We start from the raw sequence: 27,924 nt of genomic DNA, 5'->3' as shown, positions 1-27,924 counted from the left end.
AGAGGAGCAAAGTGAAAATTTAAAAGATTTGGTGTCGGGACTTTTGGCGCCATTCGCAAAGGCAACTAAAGAACAGTCAAAAAGCAATGTTTTGGAAGTCTGTCGGACATCTTCAAAGTATGCAACGAAGCGTCAGCTGCCTTGCGAGATCATTATTGATTTTTTATCTAAGAAGACTCGGGACACCATCTTATATAATTCGTACAATGTGGACTTGGACTATTTGGGCAACAAGGTTAAAATATTGAAGGATGTTCCATTTTTGGCTCGTAAAAGAAGATTTAAGTATAAAAGACTTGCGGCTTTCCTGAGGAAATGTGATGTAAAATACAAATGGTTGTTTCCGGAAGGCATTTGGTTCAGATATAAGGATCAAACCTACAAGATCACACATCGGAAGTACAGCTGACAGACTTTTTGTTCAACCATCAGGAGTTTCAGCAAGAAAAAAGTTCAAAGTCTGAAGGGGAAAGTGGGGGGGAGGAGAGAACGAGCGCAGCTGCTCCAGCTGTGCAGAGAGAACTGAGAGACGTGGGGGGGGGGAGAAGACCTGATCCTGAATATAGTCTGTATTGTATAAGATCTACCAATCTGATAGCATATTAGAAAGTTAACTTTTAAGAAAAATTGCAGCATGAAGGGAATACAAGACATATAGAGTAGTGGGCGTTTTTTGTTTATATGTTGTTCTTCCCTTTTCCCCAGTCCCCCCTCTATCCCTTACATCTTTGTAGTCTTCTGTAGTTTTTTATGTTAGATATTAAAAATAAAAAATTATATATATAAAAAAAAGGATTGCATTTCCACCACCTTTTAAACCTCTGTGGCATCTGGGCAGAGTTTCTCACTATAAAACAGAGAGAGCCATCCAGATTATCTTCTTAAAGAAACATATCTTGTGTTTACACATTACCTGACCTCTATTTAGCAATCCATAAGCAAAGGTGGCTTTTTTGCCACTTAGGGTATGTACCCCCGTCAACCCACACCAATCAGGGTATCCATCTCAGGCTCTCCTCTTCCACCATGAACAAGTAAAGAGAGAAGAATCTTTCATAACACGTAAACTAAGGCAAGGAAGAAAAAACACCTTTACAGTAGACCTGTTCATCAAGAGAGAGACGGACAGGCCCAAAAAGGACTGTGAGAATATTTTAAGGAGCAACAGAGTTTTGCTCTCTGCAAAGAAACCCAGATGGATTTAATGATAACCACATTTGTACAATATTTAGGGGGTGCAGGCTAAAAGGGTTTCAATCCCAGGAAAAGAGGCAGGATTTCAGAATGTTAACTTTTAAAAACAATATCCTCATTTCAAATGCATTAATGAAACTATGAATGTGTATATTGTGTGAAATACTGAATGTGTCATTGGAGACAGAATTCTAACTTGTAGAAAGCTTTCATTCAAAAACCCAGGTTTTGAAAAAAATGCTGCTAATACTTGTTTCGAAAACTGGAGACATGGATAAATAAAATTCCCAGAAGTTGGTGAACAAGGCTTCTAAGGCCTGTATAATTCCTCATTTCTTCCTATGACTTGTGATACCAGAAGAGAATCCAGAATTATGTAAAAATAAAGAGACATTTGATCATTTCTATAGGTCACAACATATGTTATATAAGTTACTTACTTCGTTTATAGCCCATCTTTACCTCCAACAGGGAGCCAAAGAACCTTACGTCACTCTCCTCTTTTCTATTTCCTCCCTTAGGCTGAAAGTGTGTGACTGGCCCAAAGTTACCCAGCAAACTTCTATGGCAGAGTGGGGATTCGAACCTGGGTCTCCAGATCCTAGCCCAACACTCTCACCATTACACAACACTGTCTCTCGAGCAAACTGCTACAGAGTTTGGGTTGTTGGGGTGCAGAATATTTTTAAACAAATTAACACAGAGCTCTGCCTGTTCAGTTTCGGCCCAGAATACAAAAATAAGATCATTTCCTCCATTATACTTGTAGCAAAACACTATCTGCATGTCAAGTCAGCACAGGTAGGGCAAAAAGATAAATGTTCTTAGCAGCTGCCCCACAACTGTGAAACTTGCATGCTTCCCACTTGTACCAACACACACACACACACACACACACGTGCTAGGAGATCATGGCTGCCTGATGCCCCCCCCCCCAGACTTCTCTACTACCCAGTCTCCCTAGATCCACACCAGTAGGGTGAGGAAATCGAGGATAATCACTGGTATTTGTGTAACACTGGAGGCAATCCTTGGATGCCAGCACAATGCCAAAACAGGAAACCTACCTGGGCCTTATGCCACCTTGAGAGCTTCTTCCTGAGAGATTATGCAGAGCTGGAAAGGAGCCTGTTGTTCCCAGTCAGACAAACTAATTCTCCAGTATAAAATGGGGGCTTGTAAAAAGGACATGCCTGGTCACCTAGAGAGAGTCAGAATTGCCTCCAGGCGATCAGACAGAAAAGCTTTGATAAACTGGGATGCAGTTGGTTCTCTCTCTCTCTCTTTTTAGGCCTCTGCTGCACCACAAATGAATGACATAGGTATGCATGGGCTAGGCAACTTCTGATGGACTTATTTGCAAGACAGCCCTATTGTCAATTTTGGTAGGGAAAATCACATGTTGCAGTCTTGTAGTAGGACAGACTCTCTGTAGCTTAAAAAAAACCAGTTTTGTAAGCTCAAGACTTCATCCATCTTTATCAAAAGCACAGGACTGATGCTTATAGAAGCCACAGAGTGACCTGCCGCTTCACCAATTTCAAGGAAGTTCCAAAACAAACATGAAATTGGAAGGGGGGGAAACTCACAAAGTTGCCTGGCAAGGACACACACTTCACATTGTTTCTCAACATAACTGAAAAGAGCACACCCTGTTCAGAGAAAGAGTACGGTGGCTTTGACACCGCATAGAATATATATTTTTTAAAAATTAATTAAACAATAGGACTGGATTTCATCACCAACCACCACCTCTGAAAGCCACAGACACGACAGGATTGACTAGGCTAGAATGCATCTGACACGTTATCTTATTCATTTGCAATATTTCTGTTCTCCTTTAAGCCAAAAAGGCTCTCAGCAAATTGCCAGCCAGGAACGCCCAACTCTCCTAAATGCCGGAAAGGGCAACACACATGATTCCTGACCTAGTTCAGACTGGGCAGATGAACCTGTGAGTTGGATGCAGTGGAACTTTCCACTGACAGAAGGGGACACGATTTCCACTGATTCCCCCTCTCCCACTGCAGACTTCCGACCACCTCAATGGTGTAGCGTGGGTTGCCAGTACCCTGGGCCAGACAAGTATTGCGCTTGTGTGTGGTGCTCATTCTCTCTCTTGCGCGCGCACCTGGGCCCATGTGATAACATCACTCCCAGGAAGTGACATCATTGTGCACGGTGCAGCGGCCCCCCGGGAACACTCTCACACTCCATGGGGGCCCAATCCAGGCCGATTTGGGCCTCCCACACCTTGCCTGGCAGTGGGCCAGCTCGGCACTCTGCTCACCCTCCAGTTGCTTGTGCAGAGAGTTGACGGCGCCACACAGGGCCTCACTCTCAGCCCAGTGGGACTGTCGCAGGCACTGGTACTCCACCGTCTCCTGGTGGACGCTGTGCACAGCCTCCTGGTTGCGGCTGAACAGCTTAGGTGGCTTAGCCTGCACCATCCGCCGCCGCCACTTGTGCTGCTGCCACTGCCGCCGCCAGCTTGGCTTGAACCACCAGTTTGGTGCGCTCCTCAGCCAGCCGCCACTGCAGGAAGGCCAGCTCAGTGCCCAGCGATCCAGCCGCCCCATCAACGCGCAGGTGGTGCGGGCAGCCTCCCCACGGGCATGGCGCAGTCTCTCCTTGGCCGGCCTTTTGAAATTTTGCGCCCCTACGAATTTTGCGCCCGGAGCAACCACCCCTGAGCCCCCCGCACTGAATCACCCCCTCCACATGCTGATCCTGGGAGTCCACTTAGCCATAGAAAAGATATTTCACAGGGCATTTTGAGCTGGGATGGGGGAAGGGGAGAGCGAGGAGGTCCCACTCTGTTGACGGAAATCCCTTCCCATTAGCAGAGATTTTTTTTTTTGCAGGATCCGCACCTGTGTCTTCGCCACTTCAGATTGCGAATTGGTCTCACCACAGATTCCTCCACACACACAAATCCTTCCATGCAGAAAACTAGCTGAGGGTAAAGAGTCCTACCCTAATTTCTCTGTGACATGTTAGTTTTCTGTTTCGGAATGTGATGAAGTTTTACAACCCATACAGATGTCTGTGCGCCACCTTTGTGAGAATCAGACTACAGCATTACAACAGGCATGACAGAAGAATCCTGTCCTCTGTAAATAATTCAGCTTCTCCACCTGAAAATGCACACCTTCCCAGTCCACTCCATGTGAAACTATATGGTCAATAAGCAAAGATCAAGATGGGTAGCCGTGTTAGTCTGTCTGCAGCAGTGGGAAAGAGCAAGAGTCCAGTAGCACCTATAAGACTAACAAAATTAGTGGTAGGGTACGAGCTTTTGTGAGCCACAGTTCACTTCTGCTACCTGAAGAAGTGAGCTGTGGCTCATGAAAGCTCATACCCTACCACTAATTTTGTTAGTCATAGGTGCTACTGGACTCTTGCTCTTTTCCAATAAGCAAAAAACTATTGTGCTTTAGGCTTGCTTTTCTTCATCAAAAATTCATGCGCCTGAGCCCATTTAGGCTGGGATAATTAGAAAGGAATAAAAACCAAGGGGCTACAAATACTGGCATGGCATATTAGCTTGTTATTATTTTGGCTCCCACTGACCCTTTCCCCTTTCCCCAAGTGTCTCTGCATCATGCTGAGATTTGAGACGGGCAGAAGAGATGATGATGATGATGATGATGATGATGATGATGATGATGATGATGATGATGATGAGACAGGCAGAAGTAGTGCAAGACCTTCATATTGCTTCTGCCACTTCCTAGCTAAATATGACGTAAGAAACCTTCCATGTGTCTTCTACAATTCATGGAGAGCTGTTTCCAGATGTTGGGACCAAATTTGTGAAGGCCTTTGTACAAATATTCCCACCAGTAACCAAGACCGGCTTCTCAACGGCCACAGTGACTGGCCTGTGGCAAGCAAGGCTGCTCTCCGAGAGAGAAAGTAGGGACTTCTTTTGCAAACTGAATGAAAAGCAGGTTCGCTACAATGCAGTTTGTTGGGCCACCAATGGGCACGCACGGCTTGACGGACTCTCACAAATGTTTGTGAGCTCATTATTTTTCTGGACTTCTTTTCAAAGCTAAGCAAGCCCAATTAATTTTTTTTTGCTTGTTGTTTTTAAATGAACAGTCCCTTGTTTATGCGGGCCTCTCGGTTCAAATGGAAGAGGCGCCAATATACGTCACGGTGGTCGTAAAAACTGAAGCACCAAAACTGAAGCTCTGAACACTCTAGAGGTGGTAGTGGAAAGAGTGTGCCCAGCTTCTCTTCCCCTGCCCGCCTCCGGTGCCATGGCACCCAGGGGGCAGCAACAGCGTGTGCTCCTCTTCCCGTCGTCCTCTAGTGTTGTACACTGAGAGCCCAGCTACAAGTGACGCCTGACACAGGTTGGACACTTGTCAGCTTCCCTCAAGTTTTGATGGGAAATGTGGGCGTCTTGGTCTTGCAGCTGTAATTGAGAGCCAAGCTGTAAAACCAGGATGCCGACATTTCCCATCAAAACTTGAGGGAAGCTGACAAGTGTCCAACCTGTGTCAGGCGTCACTTGTAGCTGGGCTCTCAGTGGCTGATGGGGACAGGACAGCAATTCCACTCCCCCCGCCCCTCACATGCACACCTGCATTGAGAGAACAGTTGTCTGTGGTTGCACAGCCAATTGTTCTCAGCTTATTGGTAACCTTCCCCCTCCTTTTTCAGTTTTAGGATTTTTCTGAAAAACGGGTGTCCCCCCTAGGTTTGTAGAAATGTCTGTTTGGTATCTACCTGGCCCCGATCCACGGATTTAAGTATCCACGCATAGGGCCATGTTCACTATTAGATACACTTGATAGATAAAAGAAACAAAGGACGGCCAAAAGGATGGATGCTTCCCCCAAAGTTGCAGACAAGGTTGCTTTATGTTATTGATAAAATTGCACAAAAGGCTTCACAGTTGCCTCAAGAGCAGAGCTCAGCCTCCCGAGAATCCTAACTCTCATTTCAGTCAAAAGTCACATTTCTAGCTTATTTATTCACTTATTTATACCCCACCATTCTCCCCAACGGAGACCCAAGATGGCTTCCCTAATTCTCCTCTCCTCTTATGTCTTGTTGATATGTCTTGTTGGAAAGGCCTTTTCAGAATCCCAAAGAGGGACTGAACACAAATTCCAGTTATTGGAGTGAGGGAAGGCTTCAGTGCCCCTGTATCAATCTGGTTCCCTCCTCCACCCAGCAATTCTGCAAAATAGGAGAAAGGCCAAAAAAAAGTGAAATTGAGCCAATTTATTTAATTTACGTAATTTATACAGAAAAAAGAGAAATTGAGCCAATTTACTTAATTTACATAGGCCATGAACCGGCTCTACTTACTGGAGAATTTAAGTCACCAAGCTACAACTTTTTTGGAAAGCCAAGAATATGGCCTGCCTTGAGAACACTTTCATGACAGAGGCAGGGACAGACTGGCAATTCAACTTACTGGGAAAGATTTATGTATTTATTGATTGATTTACATTATGTATACCCCGCCTTGCTTACGTCATTCTCCTCGCCTCCATTTAAAGCCTTTCTCACTCATGACCAATTACACAGTGTTAAGTCCATCTGATCAATGGCTGGGACATTCAGTAAACTACACAATAGGGTTTGGGGTGGCAGAAATTTGAAAATGAGCACAAATCTGATATAGAACAGAGACAATGCTGAAACAAAACATAAGCAATTTAACACGGCGTATTAGACAATGCAGAAATTGCCCAGTAGGAGCACAGTTACAGCAACTGACAGTACGCAGTAATATAGTCAACAGTCCCTATCTCTTTACCAAAGGAACTCTCTGAACGCTTTCCTTTCAGTGCCGATCTATTACACGGCCTTGGAGGGCTGGTGGCAGCAAGGAACAAGCACAGCCAAGTCCCAGTAAATCCACCAGCATTGCAGGGGCCACTGGACTCAGGCTGGGCCAACAGCACCAACAGTGGGTTGGTCGGCTCACCCACTGCTGCAGACGGCAGTGTAGGAGGCAGCAACGGGTGAACTGACACTCTTCGCTGGCACTGCTGGCCTGATCTAAGTTGAGTAGCCCTTGCTGCACTCAGCCCAGCTTTCTCCTGGGGCATTTCAGCTTCCCAGACTGTTCCTGGGCACAGCCACTACTGTGCTAGGAGCATTCAGAGTAGTAAATATGATGTTAAAATGTTGTAAACTCCTAGGGAAAGCAACGAGTAGGACATGAATTCATATGATCCCTTCAGATTCCCATGGGGAGATGCAGTTGACCTTTGCCAGGGGGGAAAAAATCTCAGCAAGTAATGCTAAATCAAAATAACTTGAGTCCAGAGTCCCTTGCAATATATTTTATGCAGACAGCAGTCGAGAAATGAACAACGATCTATTACTACAATAAACCCTGGATTGTCAAATAGTCAAAGACTATATACGGTATCTAGGGTGACATATATAAGATATTCTTATTTCCTAGTTTCCAGCTGTCTTTCTACCTTTTTAACATCCCAGACCTTTACTTAGAAATCCCAACCTGCTTAAAAACAGCTTACATTTTTAAAAAAAGCCTTATATTTCATATCAGGTCAATGCAATTCACCAGAAATTGCAGCTTTAGAAGATCGAATCTGAATTTGTGTGCAACTCTCTTTTCTTTTCTCTTACTTCCTTTTCTTGCCGATTCTGGGAAAGGGTGGGGGGAAGATGATTGGTGGTAGGGTTACATGGCATTTTTTACTGTTTTATTTACTATACCACATAGAAAACAATAAAAATATGAATTGGGAGTGGGGGGATATACAGAAGCACTCTGCACAATTGTTTTACTGTACTGGCATAAATCTTTGCATGGTTTGCACTCAAATTCCTGGAAACGGTTCGCCTCTTATCATTTCCCTTTCTGTAAAGCATCTCGACGAAGCCCTTTAGCCCCATAAAAATTTCTTCCTGCCATTCCCTTCACATACCTGTTATTCTAGCGACCCCTTTTCTTTTTTTAAAAAGCCATGTTTGGTTCTGTACTGAGCCAAATTTGGCTGTAGATCCTGAGCCAACATCCTATGAGTTGAACAAAACCGTTCTAAGTGATTTCTCTGCAGGAGCCCATCAGTATTTCCCTCTAGAACTATTTTTTTTTCAGGAGCAGGGGAATCTACCACACTAGAATCAAACTCTGCATGCATAAAAGTAACTAGTTCACTGCTATGAATCTGTTGTTAAAGCATCACATTTCGCAGAAGTGCAAAAACCCCCAGATGGGTAGGTAGGTCACGTGCGGACACAATACTACAGTTGTCTTAGCCATGGTTACAGACTGGCAGCAGGGTCACACATCCCTTCCATCTCTCCTTGCTTATGGAAACAACTTAGAGTAGATACCTTGGTAGGGACGGGGACTAAAAGCTATGCTACTGGGTACTGTCTGCTGATGTAAATATGTGCCTACTAGCAAGTTTCCACACTACTAAACGTGCCATGGAAATTAGTTATGTGCTGTTTCTGATCGATTTTGTCTCTGTTTTTGGCTTTATACTTGTTTAAAAATTTTCTGCTACCCAGGGGCCATTTCGTAGAAAAAGAGCTGCAGGAACTCATTAGCATAACTCATTAGCATATTCCATGCCCCTTGACATCACTGGAAGTGAAGGTCCTAGCTGTTGATTATATTGTATTTTCACTTGCACTGTGCAATCCGCCTTGGATCTCAGGGAGAAAGGCAGACTAATAACAACAATAATAATTTCCCATCTTCCTTGCAACTGTCAACCAAAGTGTGGCATTATGGCCTGCCCAGGCACAGACTATGGTAAACATTCACCAAGCTCGGCAAACCAACCCCTGGTTGAAAACGAGTTCTGGTTGGGGTTAAACATGGTTACTGCGTGTGCAGATTTAAATGCTACACCATAGATAATGCTGACAATAGAAGGGATGGAGGTGTTTGCGCTGGAGAAAAGTGCAGGGGAGAGTAATGTGCAGGGCTTCTCCGAAGGTTAACCATGGTTAAGGAGCTCAGTGGCCCTGTTTGCTTCAACTGGCCTCAGAGTGAAATGTATGGGACTCAATGGGACAGCTGGTCTGACTAGTGTTCTTTTGGTCTCATAGAAGATATTTTATTGGACCCCATGTACATATATGTGACCAAGGCTCATTTCGAGGGGGAAGGCACAGGAACGCAGTTCCAGCAGTTCCCCAAAGAGGTCACATGTCAGGCGGCCCCGCCCACCTGACTCGGCCATTTTGGGCCCGTTTCGACCTGGATTGGGGCTGAAACGGCCCAGATAGGGCCTCTGACAGGTGCTGGATCACTCTCCCGCTCAGCAGTGGCCTGATCCAGACCATTTTGGGCCCCTTTTCTGCCATTTTGGGCCCAATTTTGGCCCTGAATGGCCAGGATTGGGTCCAAAACAGCCAGGATAGGTAATGCCAGAGGGTGTGGCATATGCAAATCAGTTATTCTAATGACACACTTCTGGTGATGTCAAGGGGCGTGGCATATGCTAATGAGTTGTGCTAATAAATTATGCTAATGAGTTCCTCCAGCTCTTTTTCTATGAAATGACCCCTGTATGTGACCATATGAAGAGCTGCCTTACCCAGAGTCAGTCGGTCTAGTGCAGCTTTATGTAGCCTGACTGCCAGCAACTCGGGCAGAAGGGAGTCTTCCTAGCACTTGTTTCCTTAGACTCTTTCACTCGAGATTCCAGGGATTAAATCTGGAACCTTCTGCATGCAAAGCAGGAAGAGTTCTGTACACATCCAAAGCCCTTACCCCACCATCCAAAAGCCATTTCCTATCATACTTCCAGATAAAACTCTTCCCTAAGTAAAATAAATTCCTCTTCCACCTGTCTAACTCTGAGCCTGGCTCACACCTGAAGATCAAAAAATCTGCACAGTGGGGCCAAGGACAGACAGGTGAGATGTTTCAGCAAACATAGGGGAACTTCATGATTTGGAGAAAATTCCCAACACAGTAGCACAAAAATGGGGAGCTGAACTCCTTCCAAAACAGAGAATGTCAACAGAGAAGTTGGAGAAACTTCTCAAGATTATAGGTGGCATTCTGGGGTTCCCTAGCAAGAGAGCTGGATCCAGTTTTTGATCGGCCAACCCCTATAGTGGGTCCCCCTTCAGGGAACTTGCCTCTTTAAGCAGATGCACGACCCCCTCAGTTTCTCAGTGCCTTCCCACGCACACTTCCTTGGGAGTAAGCCCGAATGAACTCAATGGGCCTCCTGTCTGTGTAAACACACAGAGGAACAAGCTGTGGCACGTCTGCCTTCCCCTTTGGCTCCCTTGCTCCACAGGACACTCATCCAACTGGTGAGCTGACTGCTCAGTTGTTTGCCTGTGCATCAGGCAGAAGAAGGGGTGGAGTCAAGCCCTGTCCCAGGCCCATCCCATAAGGAAGGTACAAGACGGAGCAGCTGCCCTCCAATGGTTCTCCAGCACATACGCTCACCAGAAAGTGGGGTATTGCCCGAGTTCTGCATCCTCCCACTTTCCCATAGGAGAAAAGGCAGCAGAGCAAGAGAGTCACACTCCACGCTTCTCCATTAGCCTCCAAGGGGAGGGGGTGGCGGCAGCAGCCCTCCCCAAGTTGTGGGCCCCAGCAGATGCCTCGCCTTGCCAACCTCTGATGCTGGGTCTGCCTAGCAACTGTAATACAGCGAAGGAAGAGAAAGTGGTGATAGAGGGGTCTAGAGAAAGGACAGAAAGCAGTCACAGAGGGGTGGAGAAAGAGAAGAGACGGGGTGTGTGTGTGAAAATGGAGGCTAGAGGGAGCAGATGTGATTTCTCTCTTTTGGGAGTCTCATAGGTCACTGCTTGTATTAACGTTACAAAACTCTTTTTAGGTTGTTTTTTTACATTATGTATAAATGCACTTTGAACATTTCACAAGTTTACAAATGCTAACTGTGATTGTACTTTAACCATAAGTGACAAGCCAATATACAATATGTCCCTAGAGGGAAATTAAGGCTCAAGCTAGCGTGCACTTGCACAGCTCCCATTCATCCCAATGGGATTTGCATGGGAAAACATCCTGGTGGGTCATGCCCTTAGACCCTGACCTAGTCTAAGACGTTTCCAAAAAGAACAGAATCCAACGGGAAGCTGCTGAATTGGAATTCATATGTAAATTTGACTCAGTCAGGCTTGGATTGAATAGACTATGAATGATTATCTCATTATCAGAAGTAACTGACTTCTTTAACAGAAGCAAACTGATCTCCATATCAGAAGCTACTGTTTGCACCTACTCCGCCCTCCCCTCTCCATCTATATATCTGACCAGTTTCTTCTTGCCCTCCATGCATCTGATGAAGAGAACTGTGATTCTCGAAAACTTAGGCTACAATAAAGTTGGTTAGTCTTAAAGGTGCCACTGGACTCTTTTTGGTTTTGCTACTACAAACTAACACGGCTAACTCCTCTGCATCCAAAAAGAACAGCACCACAGCTACCACCCATCAAAATACAGGTTTTAGCAAGCCAAGAGTAACAGAGGCGATCTGAATTAAACTACGGCACCCGCATGCTTTTAATATCAGTGATTTGACATTGCAGGCTGCGCAGCACATTCTGTTCCTTAGGCCTTCAGCATACGTTCCTCAAACAAAGCATTACTCATTCTGTTGAAATTAAAAGGCTAGGTCCCACCTTGACATCAATTGCTGCAATTCTTACTGAATGGGCTTAGCTATTTGCTAAGAAACACAGTACCGATCCATCATCCCAGTCCTTGTGTGAAAAAGATTTTTTGCGCATAGTTTAATGGAGGGGAAGATGAAGAAACATTACCTGATTGGGCTGAATTTTGGGCACATGAACTTTCCACATCTGAGCTTCCCTAGAGATTGCCATCTCCAAGAGGAGAGACAACCTCTGGCTCTCCAGGGGTCCCGAAAACTTCATGGTACCCCTTGGGTTTGCCTGTCACCCAACTGGATACAGCTACCTGCAAAGACAAAAGGAAAAGGAAATGTCAGCGATTTAGCCCTGCCAAACACAGACAGTAAAAAATGAAGGATCTTAGTCCCACAAAAGAATCCAACCTGGAGTTATCTGACAACAATCCTATGGGATAAATTAGAAATGGCGAGACCCATGGACACCTGGAGACTTCACAGGATTTGACTGGCAGGTTTCCACCACTCACACCACCGTATCAGTTAACACTTATGAAAAGAAGCTAGGAATGGAAGCTCACTTCCTTGCTAAAAGAGCCCAAGTGATTTATCATTCAACATTTTTTATTTTATTGACGTTATTTGTAGTCCATCTTTCTCACTGAGACTCAAGACGGATTACATAACAAAACGAACATTGGCTTGGAGAATCAATAAACAATACAATAGGATAAGGCTAGCAGAAATCTGAACACAAGAAGTCTTAATACAGAGCTGAAGGAAAAGACAAAAACGGGGGAAAACCCTGAAACAAAACACAAAACAGAGCAGAACTATCCAGCTGGAGCATAGAATTAGATGTCTAATGCAAAGCAACACTTTTTGGAGGAAAAAGATTCCTCCACGAGCCTATCCATATCTTAGGTTGTTTCTAGGTCCATTCTGGGACCTGTTAAACCAGGTGGGCACTCAAGAGTTTTATGTTGCAATTTAATTCATGGGTGTGTGGGGGTCCAATTCAGATCAAGACTGCTCAATTTAGAACAGGACCACAGCGAGTAGCGAGAGGGTTTAAGCTTCACACTGTTTTCCCTACCTGGAATAGCCCCAGTCAGCTGGCATTTGTATGGGTTTGGAAAACTACATGAGTAGCCCCACCAGTGTGCTTAAGTTTCACCAACAAAGCAATGCCATTTCAGGTCAGAAAAATGGCACGGCCAATCTGCTTCTCCTTGCCCACGGTGGTGCCCATCTGTATCAGGCCCCTGCATGCCTGAGAATGTTTCAACGCCAAACTCCCAGAACACAACTAGTTTAACAGGGCCAAGGGCAGAGTTCGGAATAGTCTAAAGGTTCCTTAGCAAAGTGATCGGTAACAGTTGACATCCCTTTTAATATGAGTGCGTGACAACTTACCAAACTTCCCTAGCAACATGCAACTCGTGTTTGAAATCGTATCCTTGGTTAATGCAGAGCAGCTGCAGCCATCAAAAGGTCTCACCAGTGCCCCAGCTCCTCTTGTATGAAGTTGGTGTGTGCCCTCCAGCATTCCTTATAACCCTCCGCTATGTGAGAGATTTTCTTGGCCACGAGATCAATGGAGAAAGGATTCCTCAAATTTAGAAGGCGACTACTGTACTGTATGTGACCCTGAACAAGACTCGTATGCAGATAGGAGATATGTATATATGTGCTGTCAAGTCGGATTCTGGCGACCCCAGGCAAGGGGGCTTTCAGGGCAAGTGAGAAGCAGAGGTGGTTTGCCGTTGCCTTCCTCTGCAAAGACTGCCTTGGACGTGCATTCAAGGACCAGCCCTGCTTTGTATCCGAGATAGGACAAGATGAGGCAATACTGTGTGTGCATGTTATATACCGTCAAGTCAGGGCGACTCTATGAATTAATGACCTCCAAAACGTCATATTATTAACAGCCTAGCATTCCACATCCAGGCAGATAGGATATTAAAAAATTATATAAAAAAAAAAAAGGATATTGTACTAGATTCGGTTTCGTTTTCTCCGCCATGTCGGACGCTCCTCTTCGCTGGCTCGAGAGGAAGCGGCCGAGCACCCTGTCCGGGCGGCTGATCTGCGAAGATTAGCCCCCAAAACTCCCAGTGAGGGAGGCTGGGTCCGGGACGCTGCGGGAAGAGCCCCCTGGAATCAATGCGGGGGGTTAATTGCCCGTTTGTCCCTACGGAGGCCGGCGGACGTGCGCGGCGCCTCGAGTGCTGCCGGGCCATGAGAAACGGCAAAGAGCAGAATTAGGCGAGAGCCTACAAGTAAGCGAATTCCTTCTGTTATTACAAGCGTACGTGAAGGAGAGGTGAGATCTGAAGCCAAGAGGGCTCACTCTTCCCCTTTGCTGATTCTCAAAATTTGGTTGGCGCCCCCCCCCCAAAATGGCAACAAAGAAACAAAGTCCTGCCCTTGGCAAGTCAGTTTCGGCTGCCTTAAAGGGAGAATCGTTGGAGGAAATTGTACGGAGGGCGGTTGGTGAAGCTATAAAACCCTTTGTTGACAAGCTGAATGAAACAGATCAAAGGGTCGGCTTAATTGAGAGCGAAGTGAAAACCATCAAGGAAGCAGCGGGGGGGCAGAGAAGTCTGCTCGGGAAAGTGCGTCACTCGTGAAGGCTACGAATAAAGAGCTTAAACCGGTGGAGAATCAGTTGATCGGGCTACAAGTGGAACGAACACAGACAATTTTGCGCCTCCAGAATGTGAAAGAGGAGGAAAACGAGGACTTACGGGGTCTTGTCTCGGAACTATTGGCGACACCCGCGAGGGCAACTAAAGAAGAAGTTAAAAGCGCCATTTTGGAAGCCCGTCGGGCTACTTCAAAGTATGCAATGAAGCGTCAGTTGCCGCGCGAGATCATCATCGATTTTTCATCTAAGAGGATCCGGGACACTATCCTATACAATTCATACAATGCGGATTTGGACTTCTTGGGCAACAAAATTAAGATATTGAAAGACGTCCCATTTCTAGTCCGGAAAAGACGTTTTAAGTATAAAAAGTTCGCAGCTCTTCTGAGAGAACGTGGAATAAAGTATAAATGGTTATTTCCGGAAGGAATCTGGTTCACCCATAAAGATCAAGCCTTTAAGATATTATCAGAAGATCAACTAAGGGATTTTGAGGACAGGAACCCAGAATTCCAGTGCACCAAGCAAGACGAAAAGGAGAAGTCTGAGGGGGAGGGGGAGGAAACGAGCAATGCGGCTGCAGTTGCGCAGAGAGAACTCCGTCCGGGACCCAGGAGGGGAAGAAAAATTTAACTTGAAATTAAATTGTAATTTGCATTTAGTAAGGTCAACCACTCCATCAATATAATATAAAGCTTTAACTTTTGAATAATGGCAGTATGAAGGGAAAACAGAAATGTAGTGTTTAGTGTTTAGTGTTTGTAGGGTACCTTCCCCTTTTTTCCACCCCTCCCTCCCTCTCTCTTTTTTCTTTCCTCTTTCCTATCCCTTGTGTTATTGTAGTCTTTTGTAGTTACTGTTTTGTAGGGTATGTATGTATGTAGTAGTTGTATGTTAGATATTGAAAATAAAAAATTATATAAAAAAAAAAAGGATATTGTACTACAACCTAGAAAATGCATTTTTGATCACTGGCTTTTGTGTTCTTTATTTCTCAGGAAAGGTTTTTATTTGCATTGGAGAAAATTTGTTACATCCTGGGGAGATCACCATTACTGTAAAAATAGGACCCACAGAACAAAGATAATGCTGATTTTTTTTTCCCTTACTGGAATACTTGTATAAGAGATTGACTAGACCTAAGCTATATTTGACGGTTAAATCTTGCCACTACAATGGTTGGTAGCTCCTTCCAGCTCATCCTCCGCATACAACCACACTCATAATCTTGCATAAACATCCAAAGTCCATCCCACACAGCAGAAGTTTCCACTTGAGCTATTTCTGGGTCATAAGCAACACTAGTAGATAATTGAAATGAAACAATATTATTTCTCAAGGCATCAAGAAGCGTTGTTACAAGTAAGAAAATAAATGACCGAGGAGGTCTGTTCTGTTTCCCGTTAGAAATTTCCCCCTACAGTATTAGCTAATTTTTTTTTTAAAAAAATGGTAAATAATGAGCTGAGAATGTTGCCACAATCCAATTACCTTTTGCAGGCACAGACGTTTAAGAAACACATGAAACCCCCCTGCCTGCAAGAGTGTCACCATTTATTTGAACACATAAAGCTTAATCAGAGGTTGTATTGTCGAAGGCTTTCACAGCTGGAGAACGATGGTTGTTGTGGGTTTTCCGGGCTGTATTGCTGTGGTCTTGGCATTGTAGTTCCTGACGTTTCGCCAGCAGCTGTGGCTGGCATCTTCAGAGGTGTAGCACCAAAAGACAGAGATCTCTCAGTGTCACAGTGTGGAAAAGATGTAGGTCATTTGTATCTACTCAGGAGGGGTGGGGTTGAGCTGAGTCATCCTGTAAGAGTTTCCCAGGCTGTGGAATGCTAATGGCGGGAGGCTTCACTGTATCCTGAGGAGGTTCTTTTGCATATGGATTGGTACTTGATGTGCTAATCTTCTCTGCAGGGCTATTGTCGGCGATAGAATGTCCTACACCAAATGACCTACATCTTTTCCACACTGTGACACTGAGAGATCTCTGTCTTTTGGTGCTACACCTCTGAAGATGCCAGCCACAGCTGCTGGCGAAACGTCAGGAACTACAATGCCAAGACCACGGCAATACAGCCCGGAAAAGCCACAACAACCATTAATCAGAGGTTCTTCATATCACCTTCAATCAGATTTGTTTAAAAAACTGAAGTTGCCGGGGATTGAACCTGAGACCTTTTGCATGCAAAGCAGATGCTCTACCGTTGAGCCACAGCCCCTCCTGGATGCATCTAATGTTCCATAGCTTATTCTTCTAGACCTTTCAACAGCCTGGGACAACAGGAGTCAACAACTCCTTCAGTGGCATCGGAAACAGTTCGAACCAATAGTTCCACACAGCTTAGCAGTTATCCTCACTTAGAATCTTCTTCTCTTCTCTCTTAGAATGTCTTCTTCTCTAACCTGCTCAAGGCATCAAACCTTTGCAGTACTGCAAAGTTCCATCACGTCCCCATTGTGCCTGCTGTGATTGTCCCTCGCACTGGAGTATAACAGTGTGCGGATGTCACCCAACTCTGTGTTTCTTATTTTATCTAGTGGGTTTCTTGAACAAGTACCTGGATGCTTTAGCAGGCTGGAGAAGGGCTAATATACTGAAATTTAATCAGGACAAGCTAAAGATCTTGATAGCAAGGAAACCAAGATTTGAAGAGGCCAGTGGTTTCTGCCTGCTACACTGCTCCTGACGGGTTATGCTTCCTCTGGAGCAAAGGGGGGGGGGAAGCAGCCTTACAGCACCTCTAGATCTGGTGGTGCAGATCCACGCATAACCTGCCTGTCTTTGATCACTGAAGAACATGGCAAAGGATTCTAAAGAGGTCTCCCATCCAAGAATTGACCAGACTCGCATCTTCTTAACGTTATTCGCCTTCCAGCCATACTCTGGGTCCATGAGGCTTAAATACGCATCCATCACTGGAATTGCCTTCACATCAGGAAGTGCAATGAAGCTGCCTTACCCCGAATCCTTGGTCCATTGAGGCAGTATTGACAACTCGGACTGGCAGCTGCTTTCCAGGGTCTCAGGGTGAGGTCTTACTGCCCAGTCCTTTTAACCGGAGATGCTGGGGATTGAACCTGGGACCTTCAGCATGCCAAGGTGATGCCCTTCCACTGAGCCACAGCCCCTCCTTCTTCCAGTTTTGGGTGGTAAGCCAGTTTTGACCGTTCCCACTCCAAAACGGATCTAGCCATCGTCATCCACACAGCAGAAGCTTCCCATTTCAACTACTAGGATTACCCTCAAAGGCAGCTTGGTCCAGAATTCCACTACTGGCCTTCTGGGGGCTGAGATGCAGACCACACATTACACCAACCTCTGGTTTAGTTGACTGGTGAGTTTCCAAGGTAATTCATACATCTTATCCAACCCTTCTTCCAAGGAGTGCATAGTTCCCTCTCCCTCCTTTTTAATCTTCACAATTGCTGTTATTGTTATAGGTTAGGCTGAAAGAGAACAGCTGGCTCAGAATCGAAAAGAGTCCACTAGCACCTTTAAGACTAACCAACTTTACTGTAGCATAAGCTTTCGAGAATCACAGTTCTCTTCGTCAGATGCATGGCTCAGAATGTCAGCTGGCTCAGAATGACTGAACAGACAGTCCAAGCCCAACATTCTAACCACTACACTTCACAGCAGGGTCTTCTCTGCTGTGGCATCCACCTTATGGAATCTGTGTCAAATTAAGATCTACTTGGGCAGAGCTCTTATCAGCTTTCATTAGAAAGTAAAAACTTTCTGCTACTGGGAGGCCTTTGTTACACAATGCATAGAAGCTGCCTCTGGGGCTTTTTTTAATCTGCAGTTTCTAATTGCCGCTTTTAGAATGTGATTTTAAATTTCAGTTTAAAGTTGTTTTAAGGTTTTGATGGTATTTGTATCATTGCACTCTGCAAAAAAACATTAAATAGATGTGACAGATCTTTTTGTGCATCACATGTGGAGGGTTTTAATGAATGAGGAAGGCATACAAGAACTGTGTGCACACGCATAACGGGGCAAAATTAGGCATGTTTAACCCCCTTTTTTTGCTACAACTTTGTGTATTTCTTAAAATCAAAAAGGTAGCACAGAAATTATAAAACTGAAATGTCAGTAGGTCAGGAAACATTCTGCTGTTTTCCCATTGATCCTCCACATGTATTATAAGCTTAGACATGCCTCCCAGAAAATCCCCTCTTTTTAATTTGAAACTGCTAAAACTGGCATCTAGAATGCGGCCTTGGATGGCAACAGGTGGAATCGCAGCCCCAAACTACTTCAGCTTCAAGTCTAGCGCCAAAAAGGGGATTCAAAAAGAGACGGCAAACTTTGCTAGAGGTGGAAGCTCTTCCTCTATCACTTTGAGTTGATCCTGTTTAGCTGAATGGTGTTTCTGTTAGTAAATGTCTGTGATATGTTTAAGGGGGGAAGAGGAGGCAGCAATGTGGGGCAGCAGAGCAACTTCCAGACCTGTGGATTGTCAATTTAAGCATTATACCAAATCCCAGTTAACGTACACTTTACAGACCCACTTTATTATGTTTTGTTTTGATTTTAACTACTGTTAGTTGATTGTCGATGTGAACCGCTTCAAGCTCTTAATCAAAGAGAAGTGGCATAAATAAATGATGGATTTCAAATTCCACTTTGCTGGTCAATTGTTTGTGAACTCAGACAACTACATCAAATCCCGGATTAGATTAAACCAGCTCTCCATCAGTATAAAAGGGAAGAAAGAGGGTGTCCACCAAAAAGAATACGATGGGGATCACTGGACTCGGACGGAAAAAAGTCATCTGGGAGAGTCAATACAATAAGGAGGGGAATTGTCTGAGACTGAGGGACAAACGACACAACATGATTTTTAATGAGTCGCGTCCCAGGACTCGCTTTCCCCGCAGCTACACAGTGCCTGGGGGGGTGAGGGGGTTGAGTTTTTAAAAGTATGCAAAGGCCTAGGATATTGCACACGCAGCTCCAAAATGGCGCAAATAACTTACCTCAGGGCTGTTCTGGCTCAGAAAAATGGCTCTGGGGAGAGGATAGTAGCCTCCTCCTCATGCCACATTCCTGAGCCAAATCAAGCCTCTGCAGACTTTTAAAAAACTATTCTCCATAATATGTCTCGACCAACCCCACATGCCAGATCGTCACGGCACCTAGAAATTTCACTGCAGTACCTATTATTTTTAGCAATGATTTTATCTGTAGTGTTTCTCAATGAGAAGGATGAAGCTTATTTTTCATTTCCGATCAGAATATGCTTCGTTGTGCGGCATGAAAATACCTGGTACATAAAGTTCTTGTCATTGTTTGCATAAGCCTTGTAAGAGAATTAACTTAGTATTAGAACATTTGCCTGCATAGTAGGATCTGGTGTAGGAACAAAGCCCTCTAGAGGAAGGGGGCTTTTACTCAGGTTGGGGCAGCGGTGATAGGCAATAAGAGGAACGAGCAGTGCGAGCATCAAGGAGCAAGAGTTTCCAATCACCAGTAAAGCAAGAGGCCGTCACTCAGGAATGAGAGGATGATTCGGCATGGAAGAGGACATTCTAAACGAGAAAAAGCTGTGGAGAGTGAGATGTCAGTAGGTTATCCTCTGCTGTAGGCCTTTGATCCTCTATGTTTATGGGATGACTGCTGTGACCAAGAGGATGAGGTTAAGATTAGAAAACACGTTAATTAATATATGAAAATCTGAACACTTGTTCCCAGATTTTTAGACTGGCTCCTAGAGTCACAAAAAAATTGGTTGAGGCCTGTTCTATAACTGCTTTGTGGCTGCGGGGAGAGCAAGTCAGGTCCAGGAAACCTGAACCCGATTCCTTAAAAATTATATTATGTAGTTTGGCCCTGAGTGAAAAAAGCTGGCTGGATCCAATCCCCTAGTTAAGCTTTCTTAGCAATGATGTAGCACGATGTCTGAATGGAGCCAAAGACTCCCAAGAAACCTGTGCCAATATTTATCCTATCTTTCAAAAAAAAAAAGAAGAGTGTATGTTAACTATTCGCCTCCTTTGCTATGCTCTGTTGCATTCTCAAGATGGAGCAGTAATCACATTCTTCAACACGCCTGCTAGTTAATGGAACAACAAAGACACAACCAAGGACCAAGCTATACAATATGGCCAACACATGCCAGGTCATGGGTGTGCAACTGGAGTCAGAGGAACACTGGGGGAACTCATCTTAAAAAACACTCATTCGCTCAGCACTGTGAGGGAGCACTGTGAGGCGGGATAAAGAATTAGTTTTCTTGATGCCCTGTTTTCTCCAACAGAAAGGAAAGCAAGGAGGCTTTTTGTCCATTTTCTCTGTCATCACGTGTCCTTCCTAGGGCACGTGATGAACAAAGGCAAAATATTACCCGCTCCAATCTTTCCACTGGCAAAAGTGGGATAGGAGGGTAACTTGAACCTCCTTCTCCCCTGTCGTAGTGTTCCCTCACACTGCTGAGGAAAAAACCGCTTTTTAAGATGAGTTTACGTCTAATCTCAAGTCTGGTCACACAACTGTGACCCAACACGTGTCCAGTGTATCATGTAACTTGGCCCTAAGAGGCATTCTTGGTCTTGCGTTCCAGTCTAGAATTCTCTCTTTTGTCCAGTTTGCTAAAGTCATATGCTGAAAGGCCAAACAAAAACAAACCAAGTTGGACATGTGCGAAGGACAAGGAATAGATGCATCTCATGTCCCAGTTTATGATATCCAAAACAGAAATCTCGCTTCTCTCACAAGTGGGATTCTGGGACCGGGAGGGGTGGGGGGAGAAGCAGAATATGGAAATTCAACTGTTTAAAAGGACAGGAAGGTAGCTTCAATTCTTACTGTCCATTGCACTGCAGAACTACTCAAAAAATTTTGTTTGGACAAATATTTTGCTATTTGCCAGTCTATTTTAGAAAAATGTTTAAACATGTGTGGTTCTTAGATTTCAAATTTATCATTTATTTTTTTAAAAGTGGGGAATTTAAGCCTGTTCATGAAAGCAATACAAGTTTATACCCTCCCAGTCTCTCTCCAGCTCTTGTTGAGACACACCCCCTTCCTTCACTGTAATAAGCACTTTGGTTAAAAACAATCCAGTCTGCAGGCTCCAGTCCATGGGAAAGCATTTCAACACTGCGCAACTTTGTGCCTCCTTGCGAAATCTGAAACCCGATATCGAGGCCACTGGCCAGCATTCTGGTCAAGCCGCTGACAAAGTCTGCAATTGTGAGATTTATGAATAGTCTGTGTACACCTGTTGGATGTAAACGGCAGGCAAGATAGCTTTGCTGCTTGTTTACCGGCACGCACTGTACCACAGAAGTTGGCGTTGCAAGTCAAAGCTCCGCTCACAAATTAGAAGACGACATTGCACTTTAACCCTCACCAAGCGCATTCAAGCAGCAAATTCCACATGCACAGAACAAAATGAAAATAACCTTGCAGACACAAGATTTTTTAAAAAATCCTCAAGTGCAATGAGGGCTAGGGACTTGAAGCACATCTCAAGCAGATTTTAATGAACAAGAAAGCTCAAATGTCATGTTTGCACAGAAGCGCCTATGTGTACACATGCCCCAACACACATGCACACGCATGTACGCACACTCTTACATATTCAAATGCATGGAGACTGGAGGACAGGTCCAGATGAAGCAATCCTAACTCCCCCCTCCCCATATTTTCCACTGTTCAGCTGGGTTACTTAATTCTGCAAACCTACAAAAATTTCCTCTGGTGGCTCTTAGCAGTGTGCTAATGAATGCCACTGTGCTACGCAGCTATGACAGGCACAGTATGGAAAATACACTGGCTTGTTAAAAAGGACACTTGGAAGTATTTAACGAAAAACTGCAACTAAGAAAGGAAGAGAGAAGTTCCTCAACTAGACGAAGACGGAAGAAGTTTGTTTCGGTTCATTCCCTGGCATGACTCTCTTTGGAAAACAAGGTACTTCCCACCTCTTAGTATTTGTTTTGTATAATAAAAAGTACCTGAATTACTTCTGCTCTCGCCCAGGCAAAAGTTCACCAGGGGAATTTTCTGGGACTTGACAGAATTATCGATAGAAAAGTCTGGCACCCAAGTCCCGTCAAAACTCCCTGTACAATAAGCAAATCCCAGAGAACATAAGCTTCAAATGCAGTGATCAAACGATCTAAAGTAAGGTGACCAGCTTCTCTCTCCAAATTTCTCAGGCGCAGGACAATCCTGAACATGTCACCACGCATGAAGCTGCCTGATAGCGAATCAAACCCTTGGTCCATCAAGGTCAGTATTGTCTACTCAGGCTGACAGCAGCTCTCTGGGGACTCAGGCAGAGGTTTTTCACATCACCTATTAGCTGGATCATTTTTTCAATCCGGAGAAGCCAGGTACTGAACCTGGGACCTTCTGCAGGCCAAGAAGAGGCTCTGCCACAGCCCCACCCCTGCCCCAAATTCCTCAAAGGATGAAGGATCTGGTAGGCAGTCCCATCAGGCGCCCCTCAGATCTGATGAAAGTAGCTTTGATTCTGGAAAGCTCATACCTTGGAAATCCAGATGGTCTTTAAGATGCTATTGGATCTGGATCTTGTTCTTTGCATCTGAAGAGAAGGCAAGGCTATAGCCCTGCTTTTGGGAGGGTGTTCTTCTGCCCCCCTCCAAAGTGGCCTTCCTATCAGAACTGAATGAGAGGTCATCCGTGGTATACAGCCGTAGGATCAGGCTCAATGCAGCCTGCAGATTGCCAATTGCTCTCACCAAAGCATACATGTATATAAACATACACGCATGCGCACACACAAGATTCTTTGACACACTTTATACTATAAGCCATAGGGAAGGAGTTATATGTTAGGTACTGAAAGCCCATTCTCTGAACACTAGAAACTTCACTTATTATTTTTTTCATCCTGCCCCTTCCCTACAAATATAGATCCAGAGGAGTTAGCCGTGTTAGTCTGTAGTAGCAAAAATAGAAAAGAGTCCAGTAGCACCTTTAAGACTAACCAACTTTACAGTAAAGTTGGTTAGTCTTAAAGGTGCTACTGGACTCTTTTCTATTTTTGCTTCCCTGCAAAGCCTTCAGAGATCTCAGCAAGCCTTGCCTACACTGTTTCAAGTCTATCTCGGGGACTAGGAACATGTTTTTTTTTAAACACACGCCACACAAATGTGGAGATTTTTAGGATTCTGTACTCAATGCAAACTTCTGGCCTTGCAAGGAATATGTGTTACTCTGACCATAGCCTCCCACTGCCTCCCTCTTTTTTTAAATCTATAATCACGATTTATTCATCAATCTTTGACCTCCCTGCTCAGCCATTCAATATAGGTGAGATGCTTAGGAAATGAACGAACTGTGTGTTCCTTACAGCTCCTAGCGTGTTAGTGCTATTTAAAAAGAAGCAGCAGGAGTGAAATGGGGGTACCCCCCCTTCAAAGAGCGGAAGCATCAAAAGCAACTAGCGAAGAAGGGCTGTGGAGGGAGGGCTATTTGTGTTTCATGCATCTGCCCAGGTGTGATATGGGCTGTCAGACAAACAGCCCTCCCTGCACAGCCCTTTTCTGATAGCTAAAAAGCACAGGGAGCAAAGGAGGGAATGAAGGTGCTCCTTCTGCCTCCAGACACACATGGAAGCCAAAGTGCACCTCACCCATTTAAAAAGTAAGCTTTGGGTCACACGTTAAACACAAGTTGGGTTAGGGTTTCTCCCAATCAAACTCAAGTTTGGAACACGTGTAAAGAAAGACTGTGGCTTTGTGCTGTTTCAAACACCTCTCCAAAGAGATGGTATGTAATTTTTTCCCCAATTACATCAAAAGCATTTCAAGTAGATGGTGTTGTGGGGGAAAAAACCCATCCTCTGCCTGAGAAACTGGAGAGCTGAGGCCAGTCACGTCAGAAAGTTCAGTGGCAGTTTCCCCTTTTCACTTACCTTCACTTCCCGTTTACCGTGGTGGTCCATACTTCCTTTCCTACGAACCCACTAGGTACAGACTCCAACAGGGCCGTCCATTCTTTCACTGTCAGCTTTGCTGTTCTGATCTACCTGTTTCTTTCCTTTCTCTAAGCCAGAAGGAATCTGGAAATTCTCTTTTTTTGTTTGAGGGAAGAGGAAATGATGCAAACAAAAGCAAAAGCAATCAATGGAGTGACTCACAAGAAAAAAAAAAGAAGAATTCGCCCTGTCATACGGCGGGGCTCCACTTTGCCCAGTTATCTTGGATGATGCAAAGGGCCTTGATTCTTGCAGCAGTGCAAAGCCGGCCACAATTGGCCGAATAAAGATTTGGGGAATACTTCAGCCATTCGTTTTCTAACATTCTAAAGAATGAATAAGGCAAGCATCTCCACGCTCAGTGGCCACTGTTCTATATTAGACAGTTTGGCCACAATTAAGGTAAAATGAGCACAAAATTGGCCTATTGCCAGACTTCCAATGCATGCAAACCCCACTCTTTTCTTGCATGGAACGCTGTGGTTAAAAAACCAACTCCAGTCACCCGTGATAGACGCAGACCAAACAGATTAACTTGAGTATGCTCTTTCCTCTGCCAACCCAGATTCTAAGCTCGTTATCAGCCTGGCTCACAGCACAATCCCAAACAAAGTTACATCCTTGTAAGGCTGGAGTCTAGTAGCGTCATAAAGACCAACAAAATGTTGATTTTTGAAAGTCTGAACCCTGGAAAACCTTGTTGGTCTTTAAAGCGCTGCTGGACTTGAACCTTGCTCTTCTACTACTGCGGACTTGCTCTGCTGCTCACCTGAAACGTAAGACTTATAAATTCACTGAAGTCAGCCCTTATGACTGCATTGAAAAAATCCCAATTAATTTGGAGGGAGGTGAACTCCAATTAAGCCACACACCTGCATTTGTACATCACAGGCAACCAGAACATTTTTTTAACTGGGTTGGACTGGATAAACATTTGGAGCAGAGGTCTATCAATGGCTATTAGCCACAAGGTATAGATGGATCTCTCTGTCTAGGGCAGTGATGCTCTGTATTCTTAGTGTTTGGGGGGGGGCAATCAGTGGGAGGGCTTCTAGTGTCCCTTCCCCACTGGAAGACCTCTTGAGGACACCTGGGTTTTGGCCACTTTGTGATACAGAGTGTTGGACTGGATGGGCCATTGGCCTGATCCAACATGGTTTCTCTTATGTTTTTATGTAACTGCAATTCTTTCCGTGAAGTGAGGTTTGTGCATTAACTCAGTTCATGCCCATTTTTCCTTAACTGTGGTTAAAATGAACATGTGAATGCAGCTGGTAGATTTCCAAAACTTCCCTTTCGCAAACTGAAAGCCACAGCTTGAGGAACAAAAATAGAAGCCAAAAGCCCCATACGCAACATGTTCTTTGCTGCTAAAACAACGCACACCTACCACACACACCCAAACACGTACTTCGTTCACTACACCCGAACACAGGCCTGGAGCCAAAAATGCTGGTGTTACAGTTCAGGCAAAGGGGAGCGAAGGGGGAAAAACATGTTAGTGCAAAATAGCAAAAAATTAAAATGCAAGCAGTCAAGCGCGCTTAAGCATTATTATATAATTAAACATGCCACTTAATTTTATAATAAAATTACAAAGACAAGCACCTTCTGCCCCAGGTACTGATCAGTCATCTCAGTGTCTCTGCACTCGCTGGCGCAAACACAGAAAGCCGGGAGCAGATTTATTCTTGCTGAGCGCTTGGGTCAAACCCTGCTGGCATTTTTTATCTCTGCCCGTAAAAGAGCTGGAGATGTTCTTTTTTATTTTAATACGTATAATGAAAACTGAACATTCTGGGAAGGGAGTGGCCTGCCCGCTGAGGTCACGAAGGCTCCCACGCTTCTATCATTCCACAGAATGCACCGAACAGAACTGTTCAAGAGGTTTCTTCAGGGCAGACCAAGGTACGCCGAACGTCCTGAATTTGTCCAGACTTGTCAACATTCACCGGATTTCACATACACAGACACTATTACAGGAAGAGGAAAAAATGCCCCATGGTTTGCTGAGGGGAAGAGACTCCGAGCATGCAATCATGCAAAAAGGGGAAATGACCACAATCTCCTTTTCAAAACCATTTCCTCCTGTATCTAGCGTAATGTAATGATGTTCAGGCTCGATGTAGTAAGCCTGGGTTAAAATCGGTAGTATGTTCTAGTTAGCTGAGCAACCTTGAACAAGCCATCTTCCCTGTATCCATATTCAGCGACGTAGTGTGGGTTTGGAGTGCTCAGGGCAATTCCTGGGCTCCACACGCACACAAGTGCACGCTCCTGGGACTGTGCAATGACGTCACTAGAAGTGACATCATCGCACAGGGCACAGGAGTGCTCCTGCGATTCGGGCCGCTCACTTCCCCGCCCCCCTCCGGCAGCCCTCCATGGCAGCTGCCCACACCGCCACTGCTAGCTTGGCACGCTCCTCAGCTGTAGGACGGCCAGCTCAGCACCCAGCGAGCTGGCCGCCCCGTCAGCATGGCAGGCTGCCAGGGCATCACGAGTGGCCTCCCATGGAGCAAAGGCTGTTCTCGGGGCGGTGCCCCCCCCCAATTATGCACCCAGGGGGACCACCCCTCTTGCCCCCTCCACACTATGCCACTGCCCAAATTCACTCTCGTTGGGAAATTAAAAACCCACCAAGAGCTCAAAGATCAAGGACAGGACACAAATGTCTCAATATGCAAGCAGAGGCAGCATGGACAAAGAGCTAGAACCACAGCCTTAGGTGGTATGTGTGTGTGCGTGAGCCAATAAGGCCTGACGGTGGGGACGTACAAGCATGAAATCTGAGGTACAGCCATTCTCAGCAAGCCCAATTCATTTTAATAGGGCTTTTCAACTGATTTTGCCTGATATGTTAGTAACAACCACGCTCAAATCCCTTCTGGACAGATTAGTGATCCACTCAGAGCGATGAAAAAAGTCAATATTATTATTATCTCCACAACGCAGCCGGGGAGCAGCAGTTGAGAGGAGTGGCTTACCCAAGGCCACCTGCTGAGTAAAGATAATAATAACTGGAATTATTATATATTTATTTCATTGGATTTCTATTCCACCCTCCCCGCAAGCACGCTCAGGGCAAAGTACATCATTTAAAACACAACAAACAACAATAAATATACAATGAGCCATAAAATTCATAAAGCATTATAAAAAATCTTGGTCAATTATAGTATAGTAAAAAATAAATACCAAGATGGCAGCAATCACAATACAGCTATTTGTTTAGCTTTACTTGGATAAAACCCATAGGCAATACTAATGTAGTTTCTGGGTTCAATTAAATTATTAAAACAGGGTAGTGGTAGATGTCTGATGAGGACAGATTAAATCGTTCTCCACTCCCTTCCCCTACCTGGCTGGCGGAGGCCTAGCCCAGCCTCAGCCATCTCTGTCTTACAGGCCTGATGGAAGGACAATAAATACTGCTGGGGCCTGGTTTTGATGGACAGAGTCCCACAAGGTTGGGGCCAGGACTAAAAAGGCCCTGGCTCTGGTCACAGCCAGGTTGGCC

The 27,924-nt window shown here is 44.9% G+C and overlaps 1 protein-coding gene across 2 annotated transcripts in view; it reads right to left on the bottom strand.

The window, feature by feature from the left end:
• Nucleotides 1-27,924, bottom strand: part of CCNI (cyclin I) — a 70,775-nt gene that overhangs the window by 21,379 nt on the left and 21,472 nt on the right. The window contains exons 1-2 of one of the 2 annotated variants that reach the window (XM_054989671.1): nt 24,342-24,427; nt 11,965-12,121 (exon numbers count right to left, since the gene is read on the bottom strand). In XM_054989671.1, the coding sequence (XP_054845646.1) occupies nt 11,965-12,078 (114 nt within the window). In that variant the 5' untranslated portion in view covers nt 12,079-12,121; nt 24,342-24,427. Of the gene's footprint in view, nt 1-11,964; nt 12,122-24,341; nt 24,428-27,924 lie in introns of those variants that run through there. The other variant, XM_054989670.1, reaches the window with a different exon arrangement.

The sequence above is a fragment of the Eublepharis macularius genome, chromosome 10 (genome assembly GCF_028583425.1).
Source record: "Eublepharis macularius isolate TG4126 chromosome 10, MPM_Emac_v1.0, whole genome shotgun sequence".
Lineage (NCBI taxonomy): Eukaryota > Metazoa > Chordata > Lepidosauria > Squamata > Eublepharidae > Eublepharis > Eublepharis macularius.
Note: the sequence above shows the minus strand (reverse complement) of the source record. Positions and strands in the feature narration are given on the sequence as shown.